General features: G+C 46.8%; 1 protein-coding gene across 3 annotated transcripts in view; it reads right to left on the bottom strand.

The window, feature by feature from the left end:
• Positions 1-12808, bottom strand: part of Prkce (protein kinase C epsilon) — a 486892-nt gene that overhangs the window by 216372 nt on the left and 257712 nt on the right. Inside the window, exon 2 of one of the 3 annotated variants that reach the window (XM_076942408.1) lies at positions 1791-1905. The exons of the other annotated variants lie outside the window; for them this stretch is intronic. Coding sequence (XP_076798523.1) covers positions 1791-1800 — 10 coding nt within the window. The 5' untranslated portion in view covers positions 1801-1905. The remainder of the gene's footprint in view (positions 1-1790; positions 1906-12808) is intronic. 3 annotated transcript variants of the gene reach the window in all.

Below are 12808 nucleotides of genomic sequence, written 5' to 3'. Positions count from 1 at the left end.
CCACACACCCTCAGAACAAGCTCTCTTTATCTCTTTATCTTTTTATGAACACGTCATTGATGCCATGACTCTGATATAGAAATCTGCAGATTTGCATCAGACCAGCTACCAAGGGATATCCATGCTCACTAGCCTTGCGGGGACATCTAAAAACTATAAAATCTTCAGGAGTGCGGGGGAACTTATGCCCTAATGGAACACTGGCAATGCAGAACACCGCATGCAGTTCCGAGCAGAGTGGAAGGCACCAACAGGGAGATACACAGGCCAAGTTGAGCTTAGCCAGATGATGCTCCTGGAAGGTGTTTTAGTGCATTTTCCTCATCAAATTCATTCCGGCATCTAATCACGTTTGAATGTCCTCAAATATTCACCTGATCTCTAAGCTCCATGAACTTGGATATTCTGTGATTTCTCTAGTGTAGATCACAGTGCAGAGCCAGGTATGCCATAAGTATCAAAGGCACTTGTTTAATTACAGTACATCATAACGCTACAGCTGTAGAACAGTAAGGCAAGTTCAGGGAGTTACGAAACAATAAAATCCCACACCAGCACATACGGTGGTGCGTGCCTGTAAGTAAAAGGATTACTTGAGCCGAGGAGTTTAAGGCCAGCCTGGGCAACACCTAAGAGCCTATCTAAAGGGAATCAATCAAATGGGGGCAACATGAATGTACCTAAGCATAGAGTTAAAGCAGAGCTGGAGAGAAGGCTCGGCATAGGATCCGTGCTGCTTTTCCACAGGACATAAGTTGGGCTCCCAGTACCTATGTTGGGTGGCTCCTAACCACTTGCAACCCTATCTCTGGGAATCCAACTCCCCCTTCTGGCCTCTGTGGACACACACACACACACACACACACACACCACACAAACTAGAAAACCAATAAAAAAAGCTTAAAGTACGCTAAATGTTAGGCAAACTGTATAATGTCCCTAGTCTTTGTTCTACAATCCCCACTGGGGTCTGTCGGGATCTGAGTTGATGTAAAAGTCAGGGAAGTTATGTGAGGTACAGATAACAAAACAGGTAACCAGGAGCACAATTCTGTTCCTAGCAGCTTCCCAAAAAGCATGGAAAGGGGCTTCAGCTAAACCCATGGGTCCTGTGTCCCAGAGTGGGGCAATGGGCAGGAGAAACGTAGACACCTCCCCTTGTCTCAGTTCTTCAAATATCCCGATAGCCTCCTCCTGATGAGCCACTACCCAGGCAGCTCTGATCTCTTACCTGCTATCTCTTTTGTACCCACAGATTTTTGAGGCACACAAAGCCAACTATATAACAAACACAGTAAGTGGATTCCACGTGCCATGAATTACCTGATGACATGATGGTGGTCTCCCCAAATCAATCATGAGACAGTCAAGTCCATGAGCAACCTGTAGTATGAGACCATCTTCAGACTATATAAGAGGCATTTGTGCTAAAAGGTAGACAGGAGGAGCCTCCTTTGGAGTTGACTGGGTGTGGGCAGACAGTCTGGTTTCACAGAGCAATGCATGACCACTGTCTTACCAGGAACAGGCAGGATAGGGTCTGGGTCGGACTGGATTCAGGAGCCATTTCCTATGTTTGTAACATTTATTGGATGTCCAAAGTGAACCATCAGGCATTATTCTGGATCTGTCACTAACCATGTAATTTTGGTCACATTTTCTGAATACCCTCAGCCTCTACTCCATCTGTAAACCAGTAAGCAGTGACAGCATATCTCCAGACTTACAACCCTGTGACTCTCTAACCCATGTGTTTTGCCAACACCAAAGTGAACCCCTTTTAAACTCACCCCATGACATCCTGTTCTGCTCTCTTTAGATTCCATGGGTCCTCACTTTTCTTCTGGGGTATCACACAGCATAATAATCGGGTGACTGAGAAGCTGCATTGGAAGTGTCACCTGTCTGCCAAAGGATATGAATAGACTTTGCTCACGTTGTATTTTCCAGAAATGACAGCATGTAACCTTTGGTTTTTCCATTAATTTACTGAATGGCTCATAAATGCAACAGAAAAGTACTTGGAGCTATCCTGGACTGGACACTAGGCTAGACATCCAGGAACATAATGCCCTAAAGCCTGGCCACACCGTCAGGTGTGAGTGTTCTATGGAAATTCAGTAACTAAATGCAACTAATATACAATACAGTTCTACCAGGAAGTCCTGAGCATGTGGAAGGCAGAGGGAAGAGGCCAGGGGGTAAAGATAAATGATGCAGAAGGAGGGGAGATAGAGGCACAGAGACATGAACTAGAAGACAGTGTTCCACACAATTCTCAGAAAAAAACCACTGATGGTTACCAACCTCTAGAGTAAAAAGAAAGCCCTGAGTTTGAGTTTTCTAAGCATTGGGTTTTGTTTAGCGTCTTCACCCACCTAAACACGCTTCTGTCTTCTGCAAAGGAGCAGCTGCTCCCGGCATCTTTTCTAAAACTTGCTTCCTGCTGCCCAAACTTCATCCCTGGGGTGGGGGTGGGGGACTAAGTAGGAACTGAGCATGGTTACAAAGCCGCAAAAGAGAGAGTACACACAGAGTAAAATTATTTATATGTGGGCATCTTTACTGGGAGGAAGTGTTCCTCTATCGTGTCTTAGTGTCTCAGACTAAGACTAAGGCACAGTCGTTTTTTCGCTTCTCTGGTCCAATTAGCTGCATATTTTTAGCACGTGTTATATAAGACTCATCTGCCCAAATTCGCTGGCTTGGGGCCTTCTCTTCCTTTCTGTTTCACTGGTGGACTGACCCGCGTGGTAGGATGACGAGCAGATCATGACAAGTCTGTAAATAGCCTGCCTGGGGAGGGGTGGACAGAAAGAGCCCTGGAGATGAAGGGAGGGCTTGTATCTGCTGTGCCAGAGCTAAATCTATCCCTTCTAAAAGGGGAAAGCAAAGAGAACGCACAATTCCAAACCGAGCTGTAGAGCGTTATGAAAAGCTGCTCCGTCTACAATGAGCACCAAGAACCAGAAACAACCGAGACAGGTGCTGCTCAGTGATGCTGGAGAAGCCCCCAGGCGGCCTCTGTGGTGGCCGGGGCCTCTGTCAGCTGAAGCAGAGTTTAATGCTAGTAGAGCATGAAGTGGTTCCGCTCCCACAGAAAGCACTTCACCTTCCTCAGGGCAGGGTGAGCAGCCATTCGGTAGAAGGCTCTATCATCACTTCCAGACACTGGATACTGGAGGAGCTGAACAGGGAGCATGGGCAATGTACCCAGTGAAGCTTAACATTCTGCTTCACTGTGAAGCACCAAGGTTATGAGTCTAAACTATGCTCACGACCAGACCACTATCATGCATTGACCAAGTCCTGCTAGAACAGTGGTTCTCAGCCTGTGGGTCACGACCCTTTCGACAAACTTCTATCTTCCAAAGTGTTTACACTATAAATCGTAACAGTAGGAAAATGACAGTTATGAAGTAGCAATGAAATAATGTTATGGCTGGGGGTCACCACAACATGAGGAACTGTACTAAAGGGCTGCAGCATTAGGAAGGTTGAGAGTCACTGCTCTACAACCTGTTACTTACAGAACAGAGCCTAGAAAGGTCTCTAGGGATGGAAGAGTGTTGGTCTGTAGCATGACCGTGGGTGGGCGTGGGTCCTGTTGGGCTGAATTGTGGGTCTCCCATGTCTGCCGCCCCAAGGAGCTGGGGCCGAGGCTCAGAGGGGCAGAAGTGAGGGAAGTTGACTGTGTTCACTCCGGGTGGATGCCAGGCTGTGAGAAGTCACAGGGTTCTACTCCAGGGGTGAGTAAATAGTCTGAGACCCTGAGGGGTCGGAGCTCTTAGGTTTGGGGGTCCCTGGGTCAAGGTGGCTGGCCAGGAACCAACTGGTCTCAAGCCCTTGGGCTCTCAGGTACTGCTGAGAGGCCGCAGAAGGATCGAGACAAGGCCTACGGGCTGGGTTAACCTGCAGCCGAAGGGGCAAGGAGGAAAAGCCCCAGAGGTATCCTGCAAGGAGAGGGCTCTTGGTCAAGGTGACTGGCTTGGCTGGGTCTCCATGGCTGGAATGTAAAGAGGTCACCGGTGGGGCTTAGATTGGGGCTTGGTAGTTGAAGACTTTCTCCACAGCTCCCCGTGGGAGGCTCCAAAAAGGAGAGATAGTCCAGGTCTTAAGATACAGTCTTAGGTCTTAAGATATTTATTGTCATGGCGGAAAATGGATGAAGCTATACCCCGCATTCTCAGGGTGGGCCTGAGGTTAAATAACTTTTGCAAGGAGGAGAGTCTGGAAAGGAATGCTTAATTGGCTACACCCTCTGGCCTTTAGGCATCTCACGAATATGGTGATGTCTTGAGGCTCTGCGGCCTGTAGTCATGCCCTCTGTCTGTGCTATGTGACCGATGACCACAAATCTCTCTTTGAGAGGGGCTGTAGAGGGCTGTGGATAAGTGAAAGAAATCAGGGACCCCAGGAGCACCACCAAACTCTTACTGTCCCTTTAGGGTCTCCAGGGTTCAAGGCCTGTGCTCAACCAGGTACCCAGCTGCCTCTCATGGCCTACCACCCCACAGAATAGAAGGCCTTAGAAGTCAAGGGATTGTATGGGCATCTTGTTATTGATCATTACCAAATATATAAAGCCTTTGGGTTTAAAAATAAAAAGAAGTCAAGGGATTAACGGCTAGGGGTGCTACCTTACAGCCCTCTAAATGACATTCAGAAGTCAGTCAGCCTTCCCTGGGTTCTAGGCACATCAAAAGCAAGCCTGAGTACACTGGAGCTCACCAATCCACATCATCCAGGCAGGCCAACATTCTCTTTGTCCCTCTAGTGAAAGTGACAAACTGAGCAGCAGCTACCTCAGGAAGCATGCACCTGTGTAAAGTCCTAGATACTTCAAGACCATCTGAAGCCATTCTATTTCTAATGGAAAGATAAAGTGGTACCTTTCCTGGCATCCATCAGTAGGTAGCAATTACATGTTTCCCTACTTAATGAGATGACAAACATCCGCATCTATTAAAGGAAGGAGAACTAGCTCTCTCCAAGAGACTGTCTTTCTGCTGACACACAGTTCTAGGGATGAACATCCTTCTCCAGCACCTTTTCCCCTGATCTGAAGTGGCATGGCATTGGGCTAACACAGTTGGGTGCTGCCTGTGAACACAAGGTCCAGGTTCTGCGTCAGGTGCTAGAAACAGTCCAGCTGTTCTTGTCAGACAGACCTGGACTTTCATCTCCTTGCTGTGCAACCTTTTGGGAAAGTCTTCTTCTGCTTATGCAATACTTTTTGACTATTTCAAGCAGAGGAACTAACTCCTGCTCCCTTGGAGGCTGTGAGGATTCTACCAGGTAATACACATGCAAAGTGATTAGCATAGAGTCTTGCCCAACAAGGCAATGTGTAGCTGTGTGTGTGTGTGTGTGTGTGGTATGGGGTGTGTATGAATGGTGTATGAATGAACGTGTGTGTGGTGTGTGTGTATTTGGTGTGGGGTGTGTTCGTGTGGTATATGTATGTATGTGGTATGTGTGTTTGTGTGTGTGTGTGTGTGTGTGTGAGAGAGAGAGAGAGAGAGAGAGAGAGAGAGAGAGAGAGAGAGAGAGAATGAGTATCAGTTCTTGTTACATTTTCAATGTGAAATGTTCCTCTACAAGCTTATGTGTCTTTTCCAAACTTGGTTCCCAACTATTTACTATTTTGGGGAGGTTGCAGGACCTTGAGGAGGCTGGACTGGTTAGTGAAGGTGAGTCACTGAGCTCCAGTCATTGAGGGTCAAAGCCAGGCTCTGTTCCTGGTCACAGCTCCTTACTTTACATGAGAAGGTCAGCCATAGGCTTCTGTCATGCCATGCCATCCCTGCTATGATGACGTGACTCTTAAGTTGCTTGTTGGTGTCTTGGTAGAACAGAGAAAAGGTAACTGACAGTCCTCCATTTCTTGGGCTCCAACTGCAAGGAAAACCACCTAAGCTCATTAACTCACAATTGATCTTTTAGGTCCCTTTGTCCAACACACTTGCCCAGTATATAGACACAGTCCTCACTCATCTCCACCCTGTGCTATACTTCTCAGCCCAAGCTTCTGTACTCAAACTCTTACAGAATCCCTTGGGCCTACAGAAACCCTTCTCAGCCTGAACACTTCCAATAACACATATCTATGCCAGTGACAAGAGACACAGTGGCATAAAGGGAAAAGGCAGTGATGTACAAATCCTTATAGATCTTAGCCTATCATTCAAGTGGAGACAATTAAGATCAAATATGATTATCTACATGAAAGAGGTATTAAATTGTAGTGCTTTGTAAGCTCAGGTCTCTTCCTGTTCTTTACTACCACCTTCACTAAGAGACCCCTGTCACTACAAAGACCACCCTCACTACAAGACCACCATTACTACCCACTGTAAGAAGTTGGTCTGGTGCTGCTTACATTCAAATGCTAAATTCTGAATCCCAAGATCATTTTTTTCTCCAAGATGAGCAGATCCTCATGTATACTAGCTTTTGTTGTGTAACCCTCCCCCTCCCCAAGTTATCCATGATTGGATAATAAAGATGCCTACAGTCTATAACTAGGCAGAAGAGAGTTAGGCGGGGCTGAAGATTCCCAGGCTTTGGGTCTCAGACAGAGATAAGGAAAGAAGAAAGGAGAGAGAAGGAAGGAAGGAGTCACCATAGGGCAGATGGCTCTTGAGCATATGGCCCTGAATCCTGACCTGATGGAGTAGGAGCTGCCCAGTAGGAACATGGCAAGTGATGTCTCAGGGTGACTGACAGGGAAGTAGACAAACGAGCATGGAGGGTTGATATCTGCCCAGCACAAGTGCTTTAGGGCTTATTATAAATATAAAGGTTTTGGGTCTTCTGCTTCGGAACTAAATGATCTAAGGTGGGTAGAAACCTCCAATTAATATTTACTACAACAACCCAGGTCATTATAATACCCACCAAGACCATTAACTTCACTGCAATGATCGCCACCATCACTACCTCCACTGCCGCTGTCTTCACAAAGACAGCCACCATCCACATTCCTTGCAAAAGCACCACTATCATCAGAATAAAAAATCCTACATGAGGTGCATGCATGCAACTCGCACGTCTGTCTGCTTCCTCCTCTCTGCGTAATAAAAGCTCACAGTGGCCTTGTTTGCAATGGGTGGTTATGTATGGTGGCGGCCCTGAAACATTTCGGATTCCTCCTTGCCTTCCTGACCCTATCATCCTGGCTTGGGCCCTAGAGGAAGGAAAATTCAAAATTAGCTAGCCAAGTTTCCATGCATATCATTACAAGCTGCAGCAGCAGACAGAAAGCTCCTGCCTGCCAACCTTGTCGTTTTTCAGAATTTTTGAGTTATTTATATCACGCAAGCCTGTGAGATAGAAAGTCCCCGGTTTCCTTGGATGTAAAAGAATTTGGCACAATACTCCTTTAGAAACTCCTACCCCAAACTGGGCAGTGGTGGTGCACGCCTTCAATCCTAGCACTTGGGAAGCAGAGGCAGGCAGAACTTAAGTTCAAGGCCAGCCTGAACCTTGTCTCAAAAAAAAAAAAAAAAAAAAAAAAAAAAAAAAAAAAAAAAAAAAAAAAAACCTAAGAAAACCAAACCAAACAACAGCAACCAAAACCATCACAAAGTGGATGGTACTAATATTCTCTCACCCTGACTATCTCCACCTAAGTTACTTTTGCCCCCAGCCCCACTGAAGCTCTACCCTTCCAGTACCCCTAAACTGTGACCAGCAAAGGCTATTTCAGCCTCCTGCTGTTATGGTAAAATTTTAACATCCTACATCTAGTCTCACCCATTCCTGGGTACCTGCTCAGGGTTGACAGCTTGTGAAGGCTTTGATGAGAGAGACAACGCTGTTTTCAAGTGACCTCAGTCTAAACAGTCCTTGTCAAGACAGTGAGCTGACTGTGCTGGTTAATATCAGCTATCAACTAGACAGGCTCAACAGTCACTTAGGAGACAATCTTTGGATCATGCCTACCAGAAACAGTTGTGGTTATGTCCATTAAGGAGGGAAGATCCATCCCCCAGGTGGATTTGGGTCCTGCACTGCATGAAAGGGAAAACATAAGCTGAGCGCCAGCAATCGTGGTCTCTGCTTCCTGACTGTAGGTACAAGGTGAGCAGCTGCCTCAGGATCCTGCTGTTAGGGCTTCCCCAGCCTGAACTGTGACCCTAAGAACTGTGCCCCTTTGAACTGTGAGCTAAAATAGCCCTTTTCCTTTAATTTGTTTTTGTCAGGGTATTTTATCACCAGGAAGAGTCACCAAAGCTCCACCCCAGTTCCAGCTATGCATACTGTCCCTTGGGTTCACTGTTTAGCCGGGCAGACCTCAATATACAGCATACACTTGCTGGTGATAATCTGTGATAAGAACACAGGGTGCTTGAGAGGACCAGGTGAAATGTCAATTTGTTTGCTCACAGAGTCCCGTAGGAAGGAAACTGCTAAAGTCCATAAATAAGAAACTCGACATCTTAAAAACAATCTTCTGCCTGGCTACCCCAAATCACACTCCAGATACTTCTCTCTACTTCAAGGTCTTAGCAACTTACTCTGGAAGCAACCTGAGTACCATTACACCTGCAGCCCAACTCTGTCAAGCATTGCCCTGACTCTTGACAGCACCCTCAGCTTTTATATGTGTCTTTCTATTCACCCTGGCTCCTCAGCCATGGCCTCCATGAACCTGCCCCCTCTCAGCCCCTGAGTCTTCAGGATGTGGTGGCTCCCTCATCTGCCCCTCACCCAGTCCTGAGCCTCCAGGATGGCTTCCTGATCTGCTCCCTCTCAGCCCCTGAGCCTCCAGGGTGGCTCCCTCATCTGCCCCCACACCCCAGCCCTGCGCCTCTGGGTGGCTCCCTGATCTGCCTCTTCTCCTAGTCTTGACATCAGTGTCACAAAGGCAGGATTTAATCATACACTCCCACACATGGCTTCACTAATGTCACCCTGATGCATCTCATACTTCTGTGTCTGCCACAGCACATCAGAGAGGCTCCAGAACACAGCATGGTCACAGACATATGTGTTAGCTTAACATAAACATGCCTTGTCACTTACTGCTCTACCCTTGTGGAAATGACAACTGCAGGCTGAGTCACGTGTCTTATCTCCCTTGGTTGGTGTGAAGAGACACCTCTCCCCATCAGGCTTCTCTCTGTAAGTCTCAGAGAACTAAACTAATGGCTTCTCCATGGGGGCACACATTGGGGCACGGTAACATAGTTGGTTCGATTCTGCGAATTGTCCTGAACCCCTATGGCCAGCTCTGGAGTTGTCAAACCTCAAGAAAGGATAAAGATACCAGTGCCATGGAATCATAGCATCTTCACTTTCTACAGCACTGGTAGTGCCACAGTCTCTCCCACACAAACTCCCTGCCATCTTCTGCACTCAGAGATGCCCACTCCTCAATTTTGTCCAGACAAACAGCCACTCTGAAGGAACTGAACACTGACATTTCTTTCCTTCAACTAAGCACAGGGCTGTTTCTTGTTCCTTTGCCTTACTGAAGGGCTATGGTATTTTCGGGATTTTATAAGAAAAGCCTGAAGAATTGAGCACCCCCATAATCAGGGGTTATTGGCGCATGGTCCTTTGTGCCCTCATTATTTCTGATTACTGATATATAAAGGATATCTTTTCAAGTGAGAGCCTTTCAACTGGAGCCTTCGGAGAGAGGTCTGGAGATACTTAGGCCTTCAAGCTCATCCCCGCACTGCTGAGATCTACACACACACACACACACACACACACACACACACACACTAGCCAGCATGCTGTCTCAACTCCATGATAATCTCCAGGCAACGGAAGGCCAGCTGCTTAGCAACACCAGCTACAGGATCAGCATGGACGTCTCTATTAGAGACCTGCTTCTGCCTCCTGGTAGGTACCCATGAGCCAGGTACCCAGGCAGTCATGATCATGCAGAAACTGGACCATCTCCTGGAAGCAACAGAGGCAGCAAGGTTCAAGGATAAGGGCCAATGGGATGGGGGATGACAGGCTACCCCGGAATTAAAAATGGGGACCTGAGGCCTTGCTTCTCACTCCTCTTTCCACTACTTTAGAAGCTTGCCCCTTACCATGAGATTGTTTCTGCTTCGGTGGCACTATGACTAAAGGTGGGCACCACCAGGCCCCGCCCACTTATGTAACCTTTTCTCTAATTTCTGTCAAGTCTTGCCCATCACCTCTAAGAAGTCACAGGAGTTCAGCCCCTACTCTTCCTACTTTGATCCCTGGATCAGTCCTTCTTTACAGGCACCTTAAGAGTTCTACCAGAGCCTTGCTCTAGAGAAGGCAACCCTGCGCCCCCACCCACCCATGTGGCCCATATCCTTCCAACTTTGGTTCACAAGACTGCCATCTGATTGGTCATTTCTGCTTGTGAGAATACTTTGGAGGTGAACACTTTGCAGGACAAACTCCAGATGTCCTCAGTGTCTGAAGAGTGTGTCTCATGGTACCCTGTCACTGAGGTGAAAACTCAGAAGGCCATGTTGGTTCTCAGGGCCAAAGCTATGAGATGTGGGAGCGGGGATGGCTATATAGACCCACTTAAAATGTACAAGCCAATATTTTATGCTTATATTACATATACTAATTTACATATAAATTATACAACTCTATATTATATTTTATATTACATAAAAATATCAAACATTTGTATTTAATACTCACAGGAGGATAATCCTCTCCAAAGTCAGTTTTAAGACATCTTTACTACCTCGAGAAAATCAAACAACCCTATCCTAGCACCCAACATCAGTGTCACGTGTGTCCCAGAACCGTGCGCTCTGTGTGACCAGGGACTTGATGGGGTGAGAAGGAAGCATTGTACACTTTAGGGTTCTGCCTCAAACATCATTTATTTAACATTTTCAAGGTTCATTTGTCTCAGAATTTCATTTCTTTTATGACTCCATTATATCCCTTGTATTAATATTCTACATTTTATTCGCCTACTTAAAAGGCGACCGACATTTTGGCTGCTTCTGCCTTTTAGCTAAAATGACTGATGTTACCAGAAACAGTTTCTGTGTGGACATATACCCTCATTACTCTTGAGCTTATACCTGGGCATAGAATTGCTGGGTCATCTGATGGCTGTGTTTAATCATTTGAGGAATTGCCAGACTGGTTTCCAAGGCAGCTGGGCCACTTCTATTCCAATGTTCAGAAAGCCACTGAGCAGGAAGCTAAAAGGCCTGAGGACACATGGCGCCATCTTCCCATTTCTTCGTACAGTTGATGCCCTGTTCCTCTCCATGAGACTTTCAGGTACATTTTCTCAAGCGTCTCTCTGACAGTGAGGTGGCTGAGCCTACACACTATAAATAAAGTCTGGGTCCTCACTTGGGGCAAAGCTGTGAGCTCTGAGATATTAGATATTAGAGGTTCTGTCTAAACAGGCCAGAGCCGCATGTACAAGTAGAACAAGACCCCAGGATCTCAGCCAGATCAGTTAGAAACTGACAGGAACCAGAGGGGAGAACCCAATTGTCAGGTCTTGGAATGCTTAATACTGTCAACTTGACAAGACTTAGAAGCACCTCCAGTCAGTTCTTTCAGTTTAGCCGCATTGGCTTTCTTGGGTCTTCTCTGGATTTGGGTGACAACCAGCTCTGGGAAGGGAGCAACCTCTGAAGCCTGGCCAGTCGCTGGAGTCCCTCCAGCCTGCCTGCCCTGTGTTTCCTGAGTTTGAAGCAGATGCTCCCAGCTCAGCTGTTGCCCAACAGGCCAGCTCTGCTGCTTTGCCCAGAGCTGGAGCCACCCCTTTTGCCTCTGTCCACAGTAAACCTTCTTTCCACCCTGATGTTTTGCTTTCAGTTTAGCTGTCTCCACCTAACAACCTTGATTTACATAAACTTTCTCAAGCCCGCTAGCCCCTGGTCTGACACCTCCTCAGAGGGGCTGCCATCCTGTTGGAGCCCCATGATCACTGTCATCTCTGAGTACCCCGCTGCCTCTGAAGTAGTGTGTGCCTTCCTCCTCTATCATCTCTAGCTCTCCCCGCTCTCCCTGCAGCCCAGACTGAGTCACCAGGCAGAAGCTGTCCTGTCCCCACGCTGGGGCTCTACGCAATCCCATCCCACTCACAGCTGGCACCAGCTCTCCTTGGCCTTCATCTGCCTAAGCTCTGTCATTACAATGCTGTATTACATTACCAGCAGCAGAAGCACCACACAAGCCCACTAAAGAAAACCTGGCAAGTTAAACATAGGGTAGAAAAAGTAATTCAAAACTCTATGACCTAAACACTGTTAGGGTTTTGAGCTCTTTCTTGAGAGAGAGAGAGAGAGAGAGAGAGAGAGAGAGAGAGAGAGAGAGAATAAATATATATCTGTGTGTCTTTCTGTATATGTGTGTATCTATGTGCGTCTCTATGTCTTTGTGTGTCTGTGTATCTCTATGTGCATGTCTTTCTGTGTGTATCTGTATGTCTGTATGTGTCTCTGTATGTGTGGCTCTTTCTGTGTGTCTGTGTGTCTGTGTTTATCTTTGTATGTGTGTGTGTCTGGGTATCGGTGTCTATCCTTGTATGTCTGTGTGTCCATATATGTGTGCCTGTGTGTGTGTGTCTCTCTGTGTGTGTATCTCTGTACATGTGTTTGTGTGTGTCTATATGTATCTCTGTGTGTGTCTGTGTGTCCATGTATGTGTGTGTCTGTGTGTGTATCCCTGCATGTATGTATGTGTGTATGTATCTCTGCCTATGTGTGCACGTGTGTGTCTGTGTTCTTACCACAGGTACTGCCTTGTCCAGCTTTTCATCTCTGCGGTTCTTTTTGCAAACTGAAGGCTCCCTGAGAATGGGAGTCTATGAAGACAG

This window comes from Arvicanthis niloticus, chromosome 11, assembly GCF_011762505.2.
Source record: "Arvicanthis niloticus isolate mArvNil1 chromosome 11, mArvNil1.pat.X, whole genome shotgun sequence".
Lineage (NCBI taxonomy): Eukaryota > Metazoa > Chordata > Mammalia > Rodentia > Muridae > Arvicanthis > Arvicanthis niloticus.
Note: the sequence above shows the minus strand (reverse complement) of the source record. Positions and strands in the feature narration are given on the sequence as shown.